Consider the following 22,454-nt stretch of genomic DNA (forward strand, 5'->3'; position numbering starts at 1 on the left):
GTTTTAATGCGACTGAAAGGAAACTGCAGAAATTTAAATGCATTTAGTGCGATTGACATGAGGCATATAATTGATATGCGATTGACTTTTTATATGCTTGGTGATAGTTTTGGTTTTGTTTAAGCCAATATAAAGAATTATATATATATACTGTGTGTGCATTCTATGCGCATGTGATGCATTTGATATTAATGCTACAGTTTTGTGTTTGTTCTCTTCCTGCGAGAGAGAATGCATGTGATGCATTTCCTTTCTTTTGCTTTATTATTATTATTATTATTATTATTATTATTATTTATTAATATTATTATTTTATTAAAATAAATAATAATTTTAATTATAATAATAATACAGTAACAATTAATTCAAATTTTGGTTTAAAAATTTATTAAGGATATATAATATTTTAGTTAAATTAATTGAAACAAAATATCACTAAAGTGATCTCTTTTGTGTAAATTAATTTAATAAAAATATTATGATAATTGTGTGTATGTAATTCATAAATTTATTAATTAACCCAAAGGTGAGTTAATATTTGGATGAATTTCATGCATGTTTGTGGTGATAAATGTGTGACAATTATAAGGTATTTTGTGTGAATAATATGTTAGTCCAAAGATTGCATATTGTTTGACATAATTTATTGTCAATATTTGATCACTATAACAAGAGTACCGCTTACAATTAATATTACTGTCCAAAGACTTAATATTAATGTTGTGTTTGGTATCTTGAGATGGGATTAACCAATATTTGAATTTATTGTTTTATTTGGATTCTTATATGAGCATGTTATTTATGTAATTGTATTGTTCTTTTCAGCTGTTGCTAGTGTATCTGCTAACATTAATTCGGTACCGGTCCTTAATGGTAATAACTTTAAGGACTGGAAGGAGAACATTTTTATTGTTCTTGGCTGCATGGATCTTGACCTTGCATTAAGGATGGATCGTCCTGCTTCTCTTACGGATACCAGTACCTCCGAGCAAAGGAGGATTTATGAGAAGTGGGACCGTTCAAACCGCATGAGTCTTATGATCATTAAGCGCGGCATACCTGAGGCTTTTAGGGGTGCGGTGTCCGAGGAGGTCACCGATGCCACAACTTTCCTTGCTGAAATTGAGAAGCGCTTTGCAAAAAGCGATAAGGCGGAAACAAGTACTCTTTTAAAGAAACTTATTTCCATGAAGTTTAAGGGCAAGGAAAACATAAGGGAGTACATTATGGAAATGTCTCACCTTGCTTCAAAGTTGAAGGCACTAAAGCTTGAGCTTTCGGATGACTTGCTTGTGCATTTAGTGCTTATCTCTCTTCCTCCACAATTCAGTCAATTTAAAGTCAGTTACAACTGCCAAAGGGAGAAATGGACTCTTAATGAGCTCATTTCATTTTGTGTTCAAGAGGAAGAAAGATTGAAGCAAGAGAAGACTGAAAGTGCTCATTTGGCAAGCACCTCTAAAGATAAGGGCAAGAAAAGAAAGAATGAGGCTGCTAAGGATAAAGGTCCTGCACATAAGAAACAAACTCAAACCAACAGTGATGATGGTTGTTTCTTTTGCAACATGAAAGGACACATGAAGAAGGAATGTGCTAAGTATATTGCATGGCGAGCAAAGAAAGGTACATTTCTTACTTTGGTCTGTTCTGAGGTAAATTTAGCTTCAGTACCAAGAAACACTTGGTGGTTAGATTCTGGTGCTACTACTAACATCAGTGTTTCTATGCAGGGTTGCTTGAGTTACCGAAAGCCAAATGATGCTGAAAGAAGCATTTATGTGGGAGATGGCAAGTCGGTAAATGTGGAAGCAATATGGCATTTTAGGTTGTTGTTAAGTACTGGTTACTATTTGGACTTAATAGATACTTTTGTTGTACCGTCTTTTAGACGGAATTTTGTTTCTGTTTCTTGTTTGGACAAATTGGGTTATTGTTGTTCATTTGGAAATAATTGCTTTAGTTTATCTATTAATTCAAATACTGTTGGAACTGGTTCACTTATGGTTTATGACAACTTATATTTGCTTGACACTGTTGCTTCTTATAATGAAACCTTGAATGTTGAATCACGTGGTACTAAGCGTAAAATGGATAATGAAAAATCAAGTTCCTTATGGCACAAACGGTTAGGTCACATATCTAGAAATAGAGTTGAACGACTTGTGTCTGATGGAATTTTAGATTCAATTGATTTTTCAGACTTTGATGTTTGCATTGAATGCATCAAAGGCAAACAGACCAAAACAAAGAAATTGGGTGCGAAAAGAGTTATAGATGTCTTAGAGTTGATACATACGGATATATGTGGGCCATTTCCTACACCTTCATGGAATGGTCAACGATATTTTGTATCATTCATAGATGATTACTCAAGATATGCGTACCTATTTCTACTTCATGAAAAGTCTCAAGTGTTGGACGTGTTCAAATCTTTTAAGGTTGAAGTTGAGAATCAACTTAGCAAAAGAATAAAGCAAGTCAGGTCTGACCGTGGTGGTGAGTACTATGGCAGATATGACGGATCAGGTGAACAACGTCCAGGACCTTTTGCCAAATATTTAGAGGAGTGTGGAATTGTCCCACAGTACACTATGCCAGGATCTCCTGGCATGAATGGTGTTGCTGAATGACGAAACCGTACTCTTAAAGATATGGTAAGGAGTATGATCAGTCATTCAACCTTACCAGAATCACTCTGGGGAGAGGCACTTAAGACAGCAGCCTACATTTTGAATAGGGTACCAACCAAAGCAGCTGCAAAAACACCTTATGAGCTTTGGACAGGGCGAAAGCCCAGTCTTAAGCACTTTCATGTTTGGGGATGTCCAGCTGAGGCTAGGCCTTATAGGCCAAATGAAAAGAAGCTGGAACCTAAAACTGTGAGCAGCTACTTTATTGGATATACTGAACGATCTAGGGGTTTCAAGTTTTATGATCCCAAAGTAAAGAATATATTTGAAACGGGAACTGCAAAGTTCTTTGAGGATATTGAGTTTGGGGGGAGAAATACGGTTAAAGACTTTGTTTTTGAGGAGGATTTAGAATCAACCACTCCTCTTGAGGATGAGTTGATTCCTATTCCAATAGTTGCTTTTGACAATATCCAGGATTCCATTCCTAATATTGATCAAGTTTTAGATCAAGAGCAACCAAACATAGTCAATCAAACCCCAGAGGTACAAACTCAACAACCTCAAGAACAAGTGCCTTCGCGACGATCCACTAGAGAAAGAAGAAATGCTATTAATTCAGATGAATACATAGTGTATCTTCAAGAACATGAGGATGGCATTGGAATGATGGAAGATGATCCAATCAACTTTCATCAGGCCATGAAAAGTTCTAACTCTCAAAAGTGGAATGATGCCATGAATGAAGAGAATAAGTCTATGCAAGACAATAAAGTTTGGGAAGTTGTCCCATTACCAGAAGGTGTAAAACCAATTGGTTGTAAATGGATATTTAAAACCAAGAGGGATGAAAATGGTAATGTGGTGAGGTTTAAGGCACGTCTTGTAGCAAAAGGCTATACTCAGAAAGAAGGCATTGATTATAAAGAGACTTTCTCTCCGGTTTCATCGAAAGACTCTTTTAGAATAATAATGGCACTTGTTGCTCACTTTGATCTTGAGTTACATCAGATGGATGTTAAAACAGCGTTTCTCAATGGAGACATTGATGAGACAATTTATATGGAGCAACCAGAAAACTTTGTGGTTGGTGACCCAAAGAAAATGGTTTGCAAATTAAAAAAATCCATCTATGGACTCAAGCAAGCTTCCCGTCAATGGTACCATAAATTTCATCAAGTGGTTCTCTTATTTGGTTTTGAGATGAATGCTGTTGATGATTGTGTGTATCATAAGTTTAGTGGGAGTAAGTATATATTTCTGGTTCTATATGTCGATGACATATTGCTTGCCACTAATGATATAGGCTTATTGCACGAAACTAAGAGATTTCTATCGAAGCATTTTGAGATGAAAGATCTTGGTGACGCCTCTTTTGTTTTAGGAATTCAAATACATCGAGACCGTTCTCGGGGTATTCTTGGATTATCACAAAAGAGCTATATCGATAAAGTACTCAAACGGTTTGGCATGCAAGATTGTAGACCAGGTGATACCCCTGTTGTAACACCCTAACTATCTTAGGCGTATTACGTGATTTTTAAACGTACTGTGCAGCTCGTTGCTAGTCAACGAGGTTTATGGAAAAACGTGATTAATTAAAATTTTGCTTTTTCATTAAACTTATAAACCATTTTGCAAAAAGTCTCGGGATCCCGATTTATAAAAATATTTACAAACGTTTTTACTGTTCAACTTTTACATCAAAATAAAGTCGTCTAACGACAGTTACAAAATCTCGGCCTGGTCCCGAGGATCGTACGCTCCGGAGCCCTAACCGCCCCCGACATGTACAATCTCATATGCTCGGTCACGGTCCATCACTGACCTTGCCTTTACCTACACATGAACGTAAGCTTGTGAGTCGACGGACTCGTAAGAAAAGCATAATAATAACATACATAAAACTCGACCGCCGTGTCCAACACGATGCGAGTCCCGCTACGCCATGTCCAACATGGTGCGAGCACTACCGCCATGTCCAACATGGTGCGGGTTTTGAACGTTCGGGGGACGGTACTATTGACAAGTATCCTCACGATCGGTCGAGCCGATCATACTCACGGCCAAGGTCATACTCCGGCACTGTACCGACGGGATAGGTCAATAGCACCGAACCACCAACCAAGTGTCGAGCCCGATCGGTCGAACCGGTCATACTCCGTGCTTGGTCATACTCCAGCACATGTCTGAGCGTGACGGGGTTGGGTGGTTCGAAGCCTAAATACATATCTAATGTAATCTAGCGAATGCTTCCTACATGCACGCTAAACATGTAATCTACATATGCATATTTGTTATACTAATCTTACGGATTCCGATTTCGGGTGTGTAGGTCACTTTGACCCGGCCCGAAGCTGAACGCGGATTACGGCTCCTAAACCATAAAAATCACAACGCTATAAGTGACACGCTAAATCACTTCCCGGGGGACTAAAACTTGAAACTAAAAGTTTCCCTATCGATAAAAAGCATGGCAATACCCCTAAAAACCCAAAAACGAGGAAAAGCCAGGGTTACGAAAAATCCCCAACCGGCGAAGGTTGCCCAACCGGAAATTCCGGTTGGGAAATTCGAACCCCCATCGAGATCGGATGCTCAACCGGAATTCCGGTTCCTCGCGACGACAAACTAAAAATCTCCTAACTTGACCAATTCGAACCCAATTGATCCCAAACTTTCCGGACACATTATATGCCCCAAATAACAATTCCAAGGCATTGAATTCACCCAGAACACACATATGCAAAATTCACCATTAAAGACCAAGCTTTGAGTTCAAGAACTCAAACTTGGTTAAATCCACTAACATGCATCCTAGCCTAGTTAATTCTACTTAACTAAGCATAAAAACACCTCTGAAAACATACAGAAACCTTCAGCAATTCACAGAAACAAAATACAACATTTTCTTTCAAAATTCCTAACTTTTTCACCTAAGCACTTAACCAAGTAGAACAAGGATTCAAGCATGCTATACAATCTCCTAAAACCTAATTATTTCAGCATTTAAACAAGGAACAACAACAATAATAATCAGCAGCAACAACATCCAAGAATCAAGCATGCAACACCCATTTTCATCAAGAATTTCAAGAAAAACAAGGAAGAGATTAAAGCCAAGAATTACCTTAAAGAAAATACACTTTGATCTTGCTAAAACACTAGAAATCACCAACCAAAATCCCAGCCTTGAACTCTCCAAGCTGTAGAAAGAGAGGAAAAAGAGAGAGAGCTTTTCTATTTTTTTAAACTTTCTAATTTTGACTAAGTGTAAAAATGAGAGAAAAAAAAGGATTTTCAAGCTTAATATATCATTTTATTAAATCTATTTCAGCCAACTAAAATAATCAAATAACATTTAATTTCCATTTAATAAATCACATAAAAGACAAAACACTAATGGGGCAAAAAGACCATTTTGCCCCCCCCCCCCCACCATAAAATCATGAAAATCATACTAACGGGGTATTTTTGGGACATTCTAAATTCCCGGCCATTCCCGACATTCCCAATGTCTAAAACCCGTCCCCAAAATACTAACATACTAAGTTGTGATTTCTACCGAGCCAAACGCCGAGTTCAAAATACGGACACGGAAATGCGAAATATAAAGCTAGCGATGACATAATTATGCATATCGAATTCCATAAATAACAATGATAAATTATTTAAATAGCTATAAATAATTTCACGATTAACATAAATAACCGCTAATTTCCAAATTAACTAAGCGGGCTTTACAACTATCCCCCCCTTTAAAAGGATTTCGTCCCACGAAATCTAACACGAATAACTACGGAAATTGAGCTCGCATATCTAATTCTAGCTCCCGTGGCTTCTTCCACCTTGCGTTTCTCCGAGAGGACCTTGACCAACGCTATGGTCTTATTCCGAAGGACTTTATCCTTTCTATCCGGGATGCCGCCGGTTGTTCCTCATAAGACATATCGTGGAAAGGCTGAAGGCCCTCGCCAGCGAGTATATGAGAGGGGTCGAAACGTATTTTCTCAACATTGAGACATGAAATACGTTGTGCACTGATAAAGGCCGGAGGCAATGCTAACCGATATGCCACTTGACCTATCTTCTCGAGAATCTCGAAAGGTCTCGTAAACCTAGGGCATAATTTGCCTCTTTTCCCGAAACGTTTAATCCCCTTCATCGGAGATACTCGCAAAAACACATGGTCCCCTACTCGGGAACTCGACATCCCTACGTTTCGGACCGCGTAACTCTTCTGCACTTTCTGTGAGGCAAGCATTCTAGCTTTTATCTTTTCTATTGCCTCATTAGTCCGTGACCGACTGCGGACCTAGGTATTTCCTCTCTGTCTCATCCCGGTGGATAGGGGATCTACACTTTCTACCGTACAACGGTTCGTAGGGTGCCATCCACTATCGTACTGCGAAATCGTTGTTGTACGAGAACTCTATTAACGGTAGGTATTTATTCCATGAACCCTCAAAGTCCATAACACAGGCTCTCAGCATATCCTCCAATATCTGAATTGTCCTTTCGGACTAACCATCTGTCTGAGGATGGAATGTTGTACTGAATTTTAGCTTCGTACCCATTGCCCGTTGCAAACTTTGCCAAAATTTGGAGGTGAATTTCGGATCCCCTGTCCGAAACTATAGACTTTGGTACCCCGTGAAGTCTCACTATCTCCCCGACATATAACTACGCTTGCGATCCCTTGTAAACGTTGTTCTCTTAGGTAGAAAATGAGCGATTTCGTAAATCGATCCACCACTACCCGGATGGAGTCATACATACCCGTGGTCTAGGTAACCCGACCACAAAATCCATTGTAATATCCTCCCATTTCCATTCGAGTAGGGTTAGAGGCTGCAACAACCTGCCGGGTCTACGATGTTCGGCCTTGATCCGCCGACACGTGAGGCATCTCGATACGAATTCTGCAAATTCTTCTTCATGCCGTTCCACCGAAGTACGGTTTCAAGTCTTGGTACATCTTGGTGGTGCCGAGATGCAGAATATGGAGTAGAATGAGCCTCCTCAAAGATCTCGTTTCTCAAGTCCACATTCGGGACACAAACCACAGCTTTATACAAAAGCATCCCCTTTATACGACACGAAAAGTCTTTGGCTTGACCGGCCAATACCTCATCTCGGATCTTCACTAACTTTCCGGATCGACGTACGAGCAACCTTAATTCTTTCTAACGGATCGGATTGCGGCGTTAAGTTGTGAAGGCGACCTACCACAAACTCAATGCTTGGATCTAACCATATCCTCTCGCTTCCGTGGGGTGAGATGCGAACCATGCTAGCTACTGCCCGGGACCACTTTACGCTCGGGGCGTCGGCCACTACATTGGCTTTAGGGGTGATAGAGGGATCTCGCAATCATAATCCTTCACTAATTCCAACCAACGCCTTTGTCTCATGTTCAAATCTTTCTGAGTAAAGAAATACTTGAGACTTTTATGGTCGGTATAGATCTCGCACTTCTCACCATACAAGTAATGCCGCCAAATCTTCAGTGCAAAAACCACTGCGGCCAATTCTAAATCATGAGTCGGGTATGTTGTTCATAATCCTTTGGCGACGGGAGGCGTAAGCGATAACCCGATCGGCTTGCATCAATACGCACCCCAAACCGCTGTTTGGATGCGTCACAATAGACCACGAACTTCTCCTCGTCAGAAGGCAAAGCTAGTACCGGAGCGGTAATCAACCTCTGTTTCACTCCGAAAACTAGCTTCGCATTTATCGACCGGATAAATCGCCGATTCTTCTTTGTAAGCTCGGTTAGGGGCATTGAAATTTTGGAGAACCCCTCCACGAACCTACGGTAGTATCCAGCTAATCCCAAGAAGCTTCGATCTCTCATCCGTCTTCGGTCTCGACGCCAATCCACGACGGATTCAATCTTCCCGGGATCCACCTTGATCCCATCTTTACTCACAATGTGCCCTAGGAAGGACACCTGAGACAACCAGAACTCACAGTTCTTGAACTTGGCGTAGAGCTTATGTTCCCGAAGTCGTTGCAGTACCATCTGAAGATGTAACTCATGCTCCTCTTCGGTGAGTACACGAGGATGTCGTCGATAAACACGATCACACGGATATCGAGGAAATCCTTGAATACTCTATTCATCGGGTCCATGAATCTTGCAGAGCGTTGGTTAGTCCGAATGACATAACCCGGAAACTCGTAGTGTCCATACCTAGTGCGGAAAGCCGTCTTTGGAATGTCCTCCTCCCGGATCCTCAGGCGATGATAACCCGAACGGAGATCAATCTTAGAAAAGACCGTCTTCCACAGGCGATCGAACAAGTCATCGATCCTAGGTAACGGATATTTATTCTTCACCGTCGGCTTGTTCAACTCTACGTAGTCGATGCACATCCTCATAGATCCATCCTTCTTCTTCACGAACAAAGCCGGGGCTCCCCGGGGTGACACACTGGGCGAATGAACCACTATGTCAAGCAACCCTTGGAGCTGAATCTTCAATTCCTTAAGTTCAATTTGGAGCCATCCTATACGGGGCTTTAGAAACCGGATCCACCCACCGGGTGCCAAGTCAATCACGAAGTCAATCTCCCGATGAGGTGGTAACCACTGAAGTTCTTCGGGAAAAACGTCCAAAAATTCTAGAACCACTCGATGTCTTCGACGGCGAATGGTGTACGGCCGAGTGGTGTCCACCACCACGGCCGAAACCTAAGCACCCACCGTGCAATAATTCTCTCGCCGACATAGCCGAGATCACCGGATCCGAGATCCACCGAACCGAACCCACAAATACAAACGGTTCTTCACTTTTCCCGGTTGGAAGACCACCATCTTCCTCTTACGGTCAATGCTTTCATGCCGAATATTTAGATAGGAAATCCATTTCTAAAATAATATCAAATTCGACTAAGCTCATCTCTATCAGATCAGCGCTTAACTCTCTACCATCTATCCTGATCGGCATAGACCTAATCCACCTATTGGAGATAACCAATTCTCCGCCAGGTAACAGGGTTCCAAACCCTGATTCATATCTATCAAAGGGTCTACCCATCTTACTAAAGACTGCGGCCGCCACATAAGAACGTGTAGCCCCGAGAATCAAACGACGCGAATAAAGCGAGTTGTTAATAAAAAAGCTGACCTGTAACAAGCCGATGGGTGGCATCTGCATCGGCTGCGTGATAGCGAACACCCCGGGGGAGTGGGTATCGCCGGAGCTCTCGGTGCCTCGGCGGAGGCCAGGGACATTCCCTGCTTGAAGTGCCGGGCATGCCACAATGAAAGCATCCCTGCCCCTTGCACTCTCCCCGATGATGCCTCTTGCAGTGCCTAGGGCACTCGGGGGTAGGAGAATCGGGTCTCATTACCACCGGGACGACTCCTCTCGTTACGGTTCCCCCGAACCTCTTGTTCGCTCGAGCGCCCGGAAGCGAGTGGGTGCCCTCTTCCTCGATCAATGGCCGAACCACTACTCCCCCCTGCCGGGCTCGATGCGGAGGGGTAGGAGCTCCGCCACCAACCGGCCGAGATCTTGTGAATCGACATACACCCCGCTGCGCCTCGGCTCGCGGTGCCTTCTCCACCATCGAGCATAGGTGGTGCGCGTCGTCGCGGGTAATCATCGGGTCATGCGATCTTGGGATTCAACCCGTCCCGGATACTTCTCCTTCACCGAGTCGGTCGGCACAATTCCCGAGGCTAACCTCGCCAACCGGTCAACCGAGTAGTATACTCGGTGACACTCATGTTCTCCCCGTGGGTCGGGTGAACGAACTCTTCCTCTTGGCGCTTCGACCGCCTCGTTATAGTGCGCGTTGAAGAGTTCTGGAACCTTTCCCGGAGTCATGGTGGTGACATCGTGAATGCGAGACACCATGTCCCACCATACCGGGGCATCCTCCCGGAACCGGAATGTGGCGCACACCAGCTGCTGTCGTTACCGGTGACACCCATAAAGTTCGAGTGCGGTGATCACGCGTAAGCCACGCTCGCTCGGCTTTCGACACATCCGGACCTCCCGGGAATGCGGAGGTGCTTGCTTCCCGAACCGCTCATACAAGGTTCCAATCTGTGGCGCCGCCACTACCATCTCGGCACAGGCGGCGAGGCAGTGCCCGGAGCTGCGGAGCACGGAAGGCTGCGGGAGCACCTCGTCTCGACCTCTCGAATCTCGAGGTCTTGTTCTTCGATCCGGGCTTGCATCTCCGCAGGCACCGCAACTCCCACCCGGGGCTCCCCGATCGAGGTGGGGAGCCTGGGCAGCCCGTGGCGGGTCCTCAACACCCCGACCACCGAGCCCCTGCTCGAGGACCTCTGCCTCGGCCCCCCGGTGGGGGAAACCGAGCTCCCTGCTCACCCGATTCGACCCCCGGAGGTTGCCCCGACTCTCGGTAGTGCCCGGCGTCCATCTAATTGGGCAACGCTGCGAAACCAAGAGTTGGCATATCGGGTCGTATTCAAGGCGAGCTTACTAATGCCGCTTAATTTGGAAATTAGAAATGAAACATGCGCCTATTCTACTATCGAGCTCATAACATGCTTCTAACAGGGCTTTTCTTTTTCATAACCGAATAAAATAAACTACTAAAGCAATAAAGGCTTGCGAACCGTGAACCAGGAGCTAATGGCGATGATGATTGTACATGTCGTGACGATCTTCGGAAGACAACACAGCGGGCCTGATACCAAATTGTAACACCACTAACTATCTTAGGCGTATTACGTGATTTTTAAACGTCTTGTGCAGCTCGTTGCTAGTCAACGAGGTTTATGGAAAAACGTGATTAATTAAAATTTTGCTTTTTCATTAAACTTATAAACCATTTTGCAAGAAGTCTCGGGATCCCGATTTATAAAAATATTTACAAACGTTTTTCGTTCAACTTTTACATCGAAATAAAGTCGTCTAACGACGATTACAAAATCTCGGCCTGTTGTCCCAGAGGATCGTACGCTCCGGAGCCTAACCGCCACGACATGTACAATCTCATATGCTCGGTCACGGTCCATCGCCCTGACCTTGCCTTTACCTACACATGAACGTAAGCGCGGGTCGACGGACTCGGTAAGAAAAGCATAATAATAACATACATAAAACCGGCGCCGTGTCCAACACGATGCGAGTCCGCCCCTGCCATGTCCAACATGGTGCGGGCACTCTGCCATGTCCAACATGGTACGAGTTTTGAACGTTCGGGGGACGGTACTATTGACAAGTATCCTCCCGATCGGTCGAGCCGGTCATCTCATACTCTTGGTCATACTCGAAGCTGTCTGCAGACGGGATAGGTCAATGTGTGAACCACCAACCAAGTGTCGACGATCGGTCGAACCGGTCATACTCCGCCGTCTTGGTCATACTCCGGTACCTGTCTTACCGACGTGACGGGGTTGGGTGGTTCGAAGCCTAAATACATATCTAATGTAATCTAGCAGCTTCCTACATGCACGCTAAACATGTAATCTACATATGCATACCGTTATACTAATCTTACACGGATTAGATTTCGGGTGTCTTTGATCAACCCGACTGTTGGGCCCGAAGGCGAACGGCGGATTCGGCTCCTAAACCATAAAAATCACAACGCTATAAGTGACACGCTAAATCACTTCCCGGGGACTAAAACTTGAAACTAAAAGTTTCCCTATCGATAAAAAGCATGGCAATACCCAGAAAAACCCAAAAACGAGGAAAACTAGGGTTCGAAAAATCCCCAACCGTGAGACCGGTTGACCACGGAATTCCGGTTCTGGGAAATTTCGAACCCCCATCCGATCGGATGCTCAGCAGGAATTCCGGTTCCTCGCGAATGACAAACTAAAAATCTCCTAACTTGACCAATTCGAACCCGATTGATCCCAGACTTTCCGGACACGTTCTATATGCCCCAAATAACAATTCCAAGGCATCGAATTCACCCAGAAAACACATATGCAAAATTCACCATTAAAGACCAAGCTTTGAGTTCAAGAACTCAAACTTGGTTAAATCCACTAACATGCATCCTAGCCTAGTTAATTCTACTTAACTAAGCATAAAAACACCTCTGAAAACATACAGAAACCTTCAGCAATTCACAGAAACAAAACACAACATTTTCTTTCAAAAATTCCTAACTTTTTCACCTAAGCACTTAACCAAGTAGAACAAGGATTCAAGCATGCTATACAATCTCCTAAAACCTAATTATTTCAGCATTTAAACAAGGAACAACAACAATAATAATCGACGACGACAACATCCAAGAATCAAGCATGCAACACCCATTTTCATCAAGAATTTCAAGAAAAACAAGGAAGAGATTAAAGCCAAGAATTACCTTAAAGAAAATACACTTTGATCTTGCTAAAACACTAGAAATCACCAACCAAAATCCCAACCTTGAACCCTCCAAGCTCAGCCGAAAGAGAGGAAAAGAGAGAGAGCTTTTCTATTTTTTTAAACTTTCTAATTTTGACTAAGTGTAAAAATGAGAGAAAAAAAGGATTTTCAAGCTTAATATACCATTTTATTAAATCTATTTCAGCCAACTAAAAATAATCAAATAACATTTAATTTCCATTTAATAAATCACATAAAAGACAAAACACTAATGGGGCAAAAAGACCATTTTGCCCCCCCCCCCACCATAAAATCATGAAAATCATACTAACGGGGTATTTTTGGGACATTCTAAATTCCCGGCCATTCCCGACATTCCCAATGTCTAAAACCCGTCCCCAAAATACTAACATACTAAGTTGTGATTTCTACTGAGCCAAACGCCGAGTTCCCGAAATACTGGGACAGAAATGCGAAATATAAAGCTCGAATGACATAATTATGCATATCTGAATTCCATAAATAACAATGATAAATTATTTAAATAGCTATAAATAATTTCCTGATTAACATAAATAACTGCTAATTTCCAAATTAACTAAGCGGGCTTTACACCTGTCGTTAAAGGAGACAAATTTTGTCTTAAACAATGCCCTAAAGGAAGCCTTGAAATTCAAGAAATGCAAAAGATTCCCTACGCTTCGGCTGTTGGGAGTCTAATGTATGCTCAAGTTTGTACGCGTCCGGATATAGCGTACATTGTTGGAGTGTTAGGCAGATACTTAAGCAATCCAGGAATTGATCACTGGAAAGCAGCCAAAAAGGTTATGAGATATTTGAAGAGAACAAGAGAGTACATGCTCACATATAGGAGGTCAGATCACTTTGAGATCATTGGATACTCTGACTTCGACTTTGCGGGATGCCAAGATAGTAGGAGATCTACTTCGGGCTACATATATCTGTTAGGTGGTGGAGCTATATCATGGAGGAGTGCAAAACAAACACTCATAGCTTCATCCACCGTGGCAGCAGAATTTGTTGCATGTTATGAGGCATCCAACCATGGTATATGGCTGAGGAACTTTGTCACTGGGCTGCGCATTGTGGATGGAATTGAAAGACCACTTAAGTTGTATTGTGACAATAAGTCAGCTGTATTGTATTCCAACAACAATAGGAGCTCGACGAAGTCAAAACACATTGACATCAAGTTCCTTAATGTAAAAGAAAGGGTACAAAGTGGACAGATTTGTATAGAACACTTAGGTACAAACTCCATGATTGCAGACCCCCTTACTAAGGGTTTGCCACCCAAGGTCTTTCACGAGCACACTGCTCGTATGGGTGTTTTAGATTATGAGGATATCTAGATTCAGTGGGAGTTTGTCTTTAGTGTGTTTTATTTGTTTCATGAAACATGTGTATTTTGGTTATTTTCTGATCGAAAATTATGTTATTCAGTTTATTTCACTTTGTACATTTAAGCTAAAGTTTTGATCTCCATAAAGTAAAGTAGGACCAATTGAAAATTGAAATGAATAGATCACCATGCATGTAATTTTCATACCACATTATCATGATTGATCTATGTCATTTGGCTATGTTGATATATGTGACCATTGATGGGTTTAGTTGTGATTGATACAACGAAAATCGCTTTGATCCTATGTTGATATAGTTAATGGACGAGATTGCACATGCCTATGGTTATGATGACAAAGTTATGAGCTCAATAAGGTTAACACATTTATATGTATAATATGTGACCCAGTGGGAGATTGTTAGAATTTATTGGGGTCACAATTGTATATATAAAATGTGTGTTGGGTCATCAAATAAATAAGTCAAATTTATGTGTTCTATTTTGGAATAAAGTTTATGACTTAAGGGCATGATTGTCATGATTTTAATATGTGGATACCAATTAGACAATTTCTATATTGATGAGGGGCCAAATAGAAATAGTCAAAAATATTGCCAACAGGTTTGTCTGTTGGTAATATAACGGGTAATGGTCCCCATTTGCATCGTATCTTTTCACTCTGGTATCCCCATCACCAAGAGCAAAAGTTTACAGAGAAAGGTTTTGATGCAAATTGGAAGATCATACCAATAAAGATCATTTAAAGGTCGATTCTATGGACTCCGGTACGCTTCCGCTATTCTTTAATCTTATTGTTTAATTCTCATGAATTAATTAGGACTATATTAAGTTTTACAGTATTCCTAACAAATTATGTTCCCAAGCAACATATAAGAATCTTTAATTTCTCTGATGAACATGTTATAGATGGATGAATCATAATATTGTCCATTTTAAAGCTACAATTCAATAAAATAGATAAAATCATTGTTTTTTGAAAATAAATTCTAATCACATATCTTATGAAATCTGTAAACATATATCAATTATGACAGATATAGGAAAAAATACCAAAAACAAACAAAAATGTCTCTAATTTCTAAGGTTTTCTAACTAAATGATATAGTGTCCTAGACGACGAGAGTCAAAGATATTATCAGTTAAATAGAGTAGTAAACTCATCTAATGCACATCACTAGATTTTTTTTATTTGATCAAAATAACGAAAAACAAATTTTCTTATTTTATAAGCTTCACCTTATCGTTTCGATATTTAAGGATGAATAATTAATATTTTGGCCCCTAAACTTTTTACACTACCAAGTTGTGCCCTTATAATATATGGCTCGTTAATAATACCACTCGAAATATAACTTTTACAATAATGTATTCCTTCCATAATATTCTATTCAATTTTATCGTGAAATGAATGACGTAGTGGGATGGTAGTTGATAAATGCATACAAATTAAATACATTTTATCTTGTTTACTTTAATTATTAAAAAAGTTAAAATAAAAATATAAATTATTAGAGAAAAAATCTTTTATTCTATTATTCATTAATGTAAAAAAGGGTGAATGGTATTTAATTTGCATCAATTTATCAATTACCATCCACCATGTCACTCATTTCACGATAAAATTAAATATAATTTGATGGAAGGACAACATTACGATAAAAGTTATATTTTAAGGAATATTATTAACGAGTCGTATATTATAAGGGGAACAACTTGGTAGTGTAAAAAATTTAAAAGGAAAAAATGATAATTATTTTCTTAAAAAAATAGCCCTAATAGTAATCGTAGGAGTGAATCGACTAGAATTTAATTTTAGAAATATCTATCTTGTGAGATATGACGATGTTTAACTTATTTTCATAAATTCCATTCGTAGGAGGACAAAATCAACGCGTCGTGAGGAGCCATCAAAATAAGAATCTTATTATATCAATGATAAAAATTATAATTTCACTTAAATTACGATATTGTAACTATAATAAATAATACTATAAAAAAAAATTATAAAAAAATAAATATTCCAAGAAGAGTTTTTGAACATAGAGATTAAGAAAGAGATTGTAAAAGGAGATTTTAATTAGCACTCTTCTAATAAGAAGGAGAAAGTCCCAGCAACATAGAACAAATCTACACTACATCTTTAAAAAAAAAGTTGCTATGGTATCAAGGGAAATTTTTAGTTTTTTTTTTCTTAATTATGTATGTTGTAGTTCATAAAAAAATTATATATGTTTTAGTCATTTAAAATTATTGGTAAATTTTTTAAAAATTCAGAATAATTTAAAAAAACATATAGAGTTCCAAATATTTTCTTGCTTGCATTAATAGTTTTTTTAAATGCATATTGCATTAATAAATATTTTTTAAAAATTTATAAACGATCCTTACAAAAATAAAAAAAATTACAAATGGTAAAACTAAAATACCTAATACTTGCCCAAGGACATATATTGTTTTGAAAAATGGTAAAGGGTACCAGTGGTGCCTAATACCTTCCTATGTGTTAATATTGTTATTGGTCCAACTAAGTATCGGGTCTATATAATTTAATATAATAGCTTTTATGGGATATTACTAGTCAATTACAATGCGATATATCAAGAAGGTGCTATGCACTACTAATACCTAATAACAATGTTGTATTATTTTTAAGAATTAATTGATAAACATGGGTATTCATTTACCCTTAAAAAAAAAAACATTGGATATCCAATGTGTTGAAAGTTGAAACGTAAAGACCAGTATTCGAGAAGTGCAATGCTAAAAAATATATGAAGTAATTTTTGAGCTTTTTCATATTTAGATTTTAAAATGATTTTTATTGTATTTTTACGAAATTCTATATAAAAATTCTTATTGTAACTAGCGGAACAACTTAAATCGTAACAAAAAATCGTATGACAACTTACAAAAACACTACCTAAAAAAATACTTAAGAAACTCAAATCACAAATTTAAAAAAAAAAAAAAAAATTTCATACCAAATAATATTGAAATTTTTACATGAAAAATCTATTTTGCACAATTTATTACCTATATACCTCTACACGCCTATGTCTACATTTTTACTTACAAAGTTGGTTTTATTACACAAATACCACTTAGTCATCATTCCATCCATCATCAATCAAATCCTACTCTCTTCCCTCTCTTTTTTCATTTTCTATCAATCAATCCATCATTTTACTCTCTTTTTTTCTTCTTTTCTTTTTATTTTTAATTTTATTTCAGTTTTTAATTTTTAATTTTTAACTTTATTTCAGTTTTTAATTTTTTATTTTTAATTTTATTTTCAGTTTTTAATTTTTTATTTTTAATTTTATTTTCAGTTTTTAATTTTTAATTTTTTTTCCATAACAATTATTCTTTTCTTTTTATTTTTAATTTTTAATTGTAAAGCTAGTTTCTTATATATTGTTGCTTAGGTCTAGGATTGACTTCTATCAATCAATCCATCATTTCACTCTCTTTTTTCTTCTTTTCTTTTTATTTTTAATTTTATTTCAGTTTTTAATTTTTAATTTTTTATTTTATTTCAGTTTTTAATTTTAAATTTTTTTACATAACAATTCTTCTTTTCTTTTTATTTTTAATTTTTAATTGTAAAGCTAGTTTCTTATATATTCTTACGAAGCCAAGGAAAGTGTTCTGAGAAATAAAAAATATTTTCACTGGTTTTAGGCACAATCTTAGGAAATTATTGTGCTTCTTATGTATGTTTCCTCAACAAATAATGCAGAGATTTCATTGTCAATGTTTCTAGGAAAAAAGCTAATGTTGGTGCTGATGTTCGAACCGAGGTTTGTTTTCGGTTTCTTTTTGGTTTTCTCCCATATTTGAAATTTTACACCTTCTGTATGTATTTTTTTAATATGTTTTTTATCTAGTTGTTTCATGTCCATTTTTATATCATCAATGGGTAACAATGAGATTTATCATGGATGTTGATGTTCAAAGAGTTTTTCCTGTATTTTAGTTTGTATACAGTTGTTTTGTAGTTTTATTATAGTTTTGCTACTTGCATATGTTATTTCACTATAAAATTAATATGCAACTATTTGCACAAAACTTACTATGTATAACTACTATTTTTTAGTCCCCATCAAATTAAATTCTTGCATAATATATAAACTATCATAAAACGATAATGCAACTATAAGACAACTATTTGCACTTGCATACAGTTGTTTTGTAGTTTTATTATAGTTTTGCTACTTGCATATGTTATTTCACTATAAAATTAATATGCAACTATTTGCACAAAACTTACTATGTATAACTACTATTTCTTAGTCCCCATCAAATTAAATTCTTGCATAATATATAAACTATCATAAAACGATAATGCAACTATAAGGCAACCAAAACAAAAAATAAATCAAAATGTAACTGTATATAACGTAGATGTATTATTCATGAGGTTTTTTTAAAAATTTTCACATCATACATTGTTTTGAATTTGGTGGGAGGTCCAGATCTGTTTGTTACAGATCTACATTTCATGAATCTGGATTTCGATATTAGGGGGAGTTGTTTTGATCGAATAAAACAGAAAACAAATGTGTAATTTCAGTTTCTTCACAGTTTTTCTGTTTTTTTTTTCGTCATTTTCAGTTTAGATCATTGCAGGTATTTTTTTCCAGTTGATTTTGCCAGAATTAATAGTTGTATTTTTCTCGTTTTGGTTTCATTTTGGTTGTTTTGCGGTTTTGAAACGAGCGCGTATTTTCATCTTCATGGTTCGCTCATACCAAGGCTTAGTGCATGTGGTATTTTTGTAAATATTTGTATGTGGACTGTATAAATGTTTAATGAGCCGGCCCAAAGTATTTTTGTAATTTTTTTTCCTTTTTTGTATTTTTTTGTTTTTTTCCCAATAATATTCCTAATAATAATAATAAAAAATAAAAAGTTAATATACAATTAAGTACATGAAGCGTCAAGCAAAATTAAGTGTGTCATCGAAACCAGCTGACAGACAGAGACAGAGGCCCCATAAAGCTGCCTCGCCCGTCGCCACTATCTAAACTAAAAAAAACAGTACCACACCACACCATTTCTGGTTCAAGTTCTTGCTTTGGTTCCCGACTCTAGATCATCAAGAAAAAAATAAATTGTGAAGTCTCAACGCAGATCCCATTATTTTTGCCTCTGCTTTCCAGATTTGTGAGTACCCTATTTCTTCGTTTCACTTTTTTTTTTTTTAATAACTTGTTTCAGTTATGGTTGATATAGCTCTAATATATATTTTTCAAAAAACATATATATATATATATATATATATATATTTTGTTTGCTTTTTTTTTTTTTTTCTAGTAAAGTTTGTAACTAGTGAATAGTAAAAGGGTTTAGCTTGAATGAAGAGTGTTTGCTTAAGTACCAACTGGGTTCCTCTTGGATTTTTCAACATTTGTCTTTCATCGTTAATTTTTTCTCTGAATTTTTGGGTTAGAAATGGTGTTGACGAAAAGGACAATAGCAAGTGGTCACTGTGTACTTCCCCTATCATGCTATACGTTTTAGGTCTATGAAGTTTTTTTTTTCTGTTTTTTTTTTTCCTTTTGATGAGATTTAGGTCTCTAAAGTTTAGTGCTTTTTATTTGAACTACAAAACTAAATTCAGAGGAAAAATCTCGAAAGTGAACAAAGAATGTAAAAATATCTCAAATTCTTAATCGTGCAATTCTTAGAAAAATAAGTTTGAAATCAAACCTCTGAAATAAAAGTTTGTTTTGTTCCTGCTTTGTATACCACTAGAAGTGGATTATGTTTACTTAACTGTAATCGATCTTAATGGAAATAAGAACAGCGTTTCTTGTCTACCCTTTTATTTGTTGACTTATGAGTTTAGGATCTGAATATTTGAAATTCTTACACATTATTAGCCCTTAGTGGAACTGGAGAGGAATTGTTCAATTTTTGGTTCCTTCTCATTACTCTGTAAAATTCAAGTTAGAATCTGATATGAGCCTGTGCATAAGAGGCTGTTTTTGTTGATGATTAAAATGACGTTAGTTAAATTTGCTGATTGTATAAATAGGTGAGGCCAGGGCAGTAGAGTTTTTGGGCAAAAAATTGGAAGGAAAATTCGAGGGGAGGCTCTTGAATCAACTACTACCCCTTAAACTGTGTCGTTCTCAAGATTAACATTTCTTTCTACTTTATAGTGGAATTTCAGATCTATTTGTGGTTTTCTTGCTGGGTTCTTATTGGAATATATTCTCATTAAACAAAGGCGAACAATGAAGAGTAAAGATCTTGCAAATGGGAAAGATCATGTTAGCAAGGAAAGTACGAAGGGCGTAGCAGTTAATCAATGTGGGATAATGGTTAGAATTAATCCTTTAGATATAATTTGGGTCAAGAATCGTAGAGGCTCGTGGTGGCCTGGACAGGTTTGTTTGGCGCACTAGTTAGTTCATATGTTATTCTTAATTTGAGTCGGCCATTGAAAAATGTTGTATTATGTGCTTATCCAATGATTTGTATATTTTAACCATGGTAGGTTGTTGATGAAAATCTCATAAGTGAAACTAGTAAACCAGGCAGCAGATCAGCAGGGGAAGTTCTTGTTAGGCTTTATGGAACTTATACTTAGTGAGTACCTTTTCCACTTTCTCTGATGGGTGTTTTCTTGTTTACTCTATAAATCAATATTTTCTTGTGTCACTTGCAGTTTGTATGTTGATCCAACCAAATATTTTTCTGAGTTCGACGCAGTAAGTTTTTGATGCGGCATACTGTTTCTTTACGCTAATTTGGACTTGTTCACAATTGACTATTTGTCTTGACATCAAATCTATTGCCTTGTTACATGTTGAATCCTTGACTTCTCAGGTACTTAAGCAGAACAACAATTCTCATGGAAAAATATTTTTGAAAGCTTTGGAACTGGTAAAATATTATGTTTCATTTGTCCATGTCACTCATGTAGGACGGCACAGTTGCATTATGCTTTCCATTGAACGGTTTTGTATATATTTTATGTGTATACAGGAGGTTGCTGGCTTAAAAGCTGGTGAATCAAAGAAGCGCAAAGCCAAATCCGAAGGTTGATTCTTTTGTTTTCATCATGTAGGATTGACATTTTTGTTTGTCAATCAATTTGTGTTACTGTCTCCTGAGAGATAAATCTTTGTTGGCAATGATGGCGTGCAGATAAATCAAGAACCAAACACTGTGATGGAGATAATTCAAGGAAAAACCTCACGCGAAATTCCAAAAGCTCTACAGAATCTAAAAAGAGGAACCGTGAAAAGCAAAACAGTACAAGGAAAAATTCTGAGAAAAGCCTAGAGAAAACAAGTAAGAGTATACCTAAGCCCGATGAGACGCTTAGCAAGAAAAGGAAGCTAGCTAGATCAAGCCCTGTGAGTATTATTTCACTTTTTATTTCCTTTTACACACCAAGTGCCTTTTTTTCTTGAAATTTCAACTCATGAGAGGACAATGTTTTCTGCTCAGGATACACCACCTGCCAAGTCTCAAGAATTGAGTGCCCGAAGAATTAAAGTGATGCAAAGTCTTGGTCTGGCTGCACCTCCTGGCTCTCCATTTTGCAGACATGGACAACTTTTTACATGATGCTTCTGCTTGGTCTGGTGGATTTAAATTTGAGCTATTATTTTTAATGCATCTACCAAAAACGATGTCTATTGAGTAAGACAGCAGAGTTGATATTGGAAGGGTCTTCACATTGTAAGGCCATCAAATATTTGATTCTTAGAAATAATGGATTTGTGTTTTAATTTTTTTATCTTAACCTTCTTTAATCCCTAATTAGTATATGTATTTTTTTCATTTATGTTCTCTCTCTATATATAATTATACATATCAAAGGGTAGAATCTTTGAAATAGGCTTACTTTTGAGGACACTTATATAGCACTTTCATACTTGTTTTTTACCGTAACAAATTTAATAATTTTTTTTTATCAATATTACTAGTCGGACTCACAATGATTTATCAATTTATTATTCAAAAATTAGAACTAATAATTAAAAGAAATTTTTACATGAAAAATCCATTTTACACAATTTATTACAAAATTACTCATACACGCTTATACCTACTTTTTTACTTACAAAGTTTGTTTTATTACACATATACCACTTAGTCATCA

The 22,454-nt window shown here is 37.7% G+C and overlaps 1 protein-coding gene across 1 annotated transcript; it reads left to right on the forward strand.

Annotated features, from left to right (window-relative positions):
- Window positions 1-19,263: 19,263 nt before the first annotated feature.
- Window positions 19,264-22,132, forward strand: LOC115714667 (uncharacterized). Its single transcript, XM_030643421.2, has 8 exons — window positions 19,264-19,498; window positions 20,373-20,727; window positions 20,838-20,929; window positions 21,009-21,051; window positions 21,170-21,226; window positions 21,329-21,383; window positions 21,491-21,702; window positions 21,797-22,132. Exons 2-8 carry the CDS (start codon window positions 20,575-20,577, stop codon window positions 21,914-21,916), a joined length of 732 nt encoding a protein of 243 aa, XP_030499281.1. The 5' UTR covers window positions 19,264-19,498; window positions 20,373-20,574; the 3' UTR covers window positions 21,917-22,132.
- The last annotated feature ends 322 nt before the right edge of the window (window positions 22,133-22,454 follow it).

The sequence above is a fragment of the Cannabis sativa genome, chromosome X, assembly GCF_029168945.1.
Source record: "Cannabis sativa cultivar Pink pepper isolate KNU-18-1 chromosome X, ASM2916894v1, whole genome shotgun sequence".
Lineage (NCBI taxonomy): Eukaryota > Viridiplantae > Streptophyta > Magnoliopsida > Rosales > Cannabaceae > Cannabis > Cannabis sativa.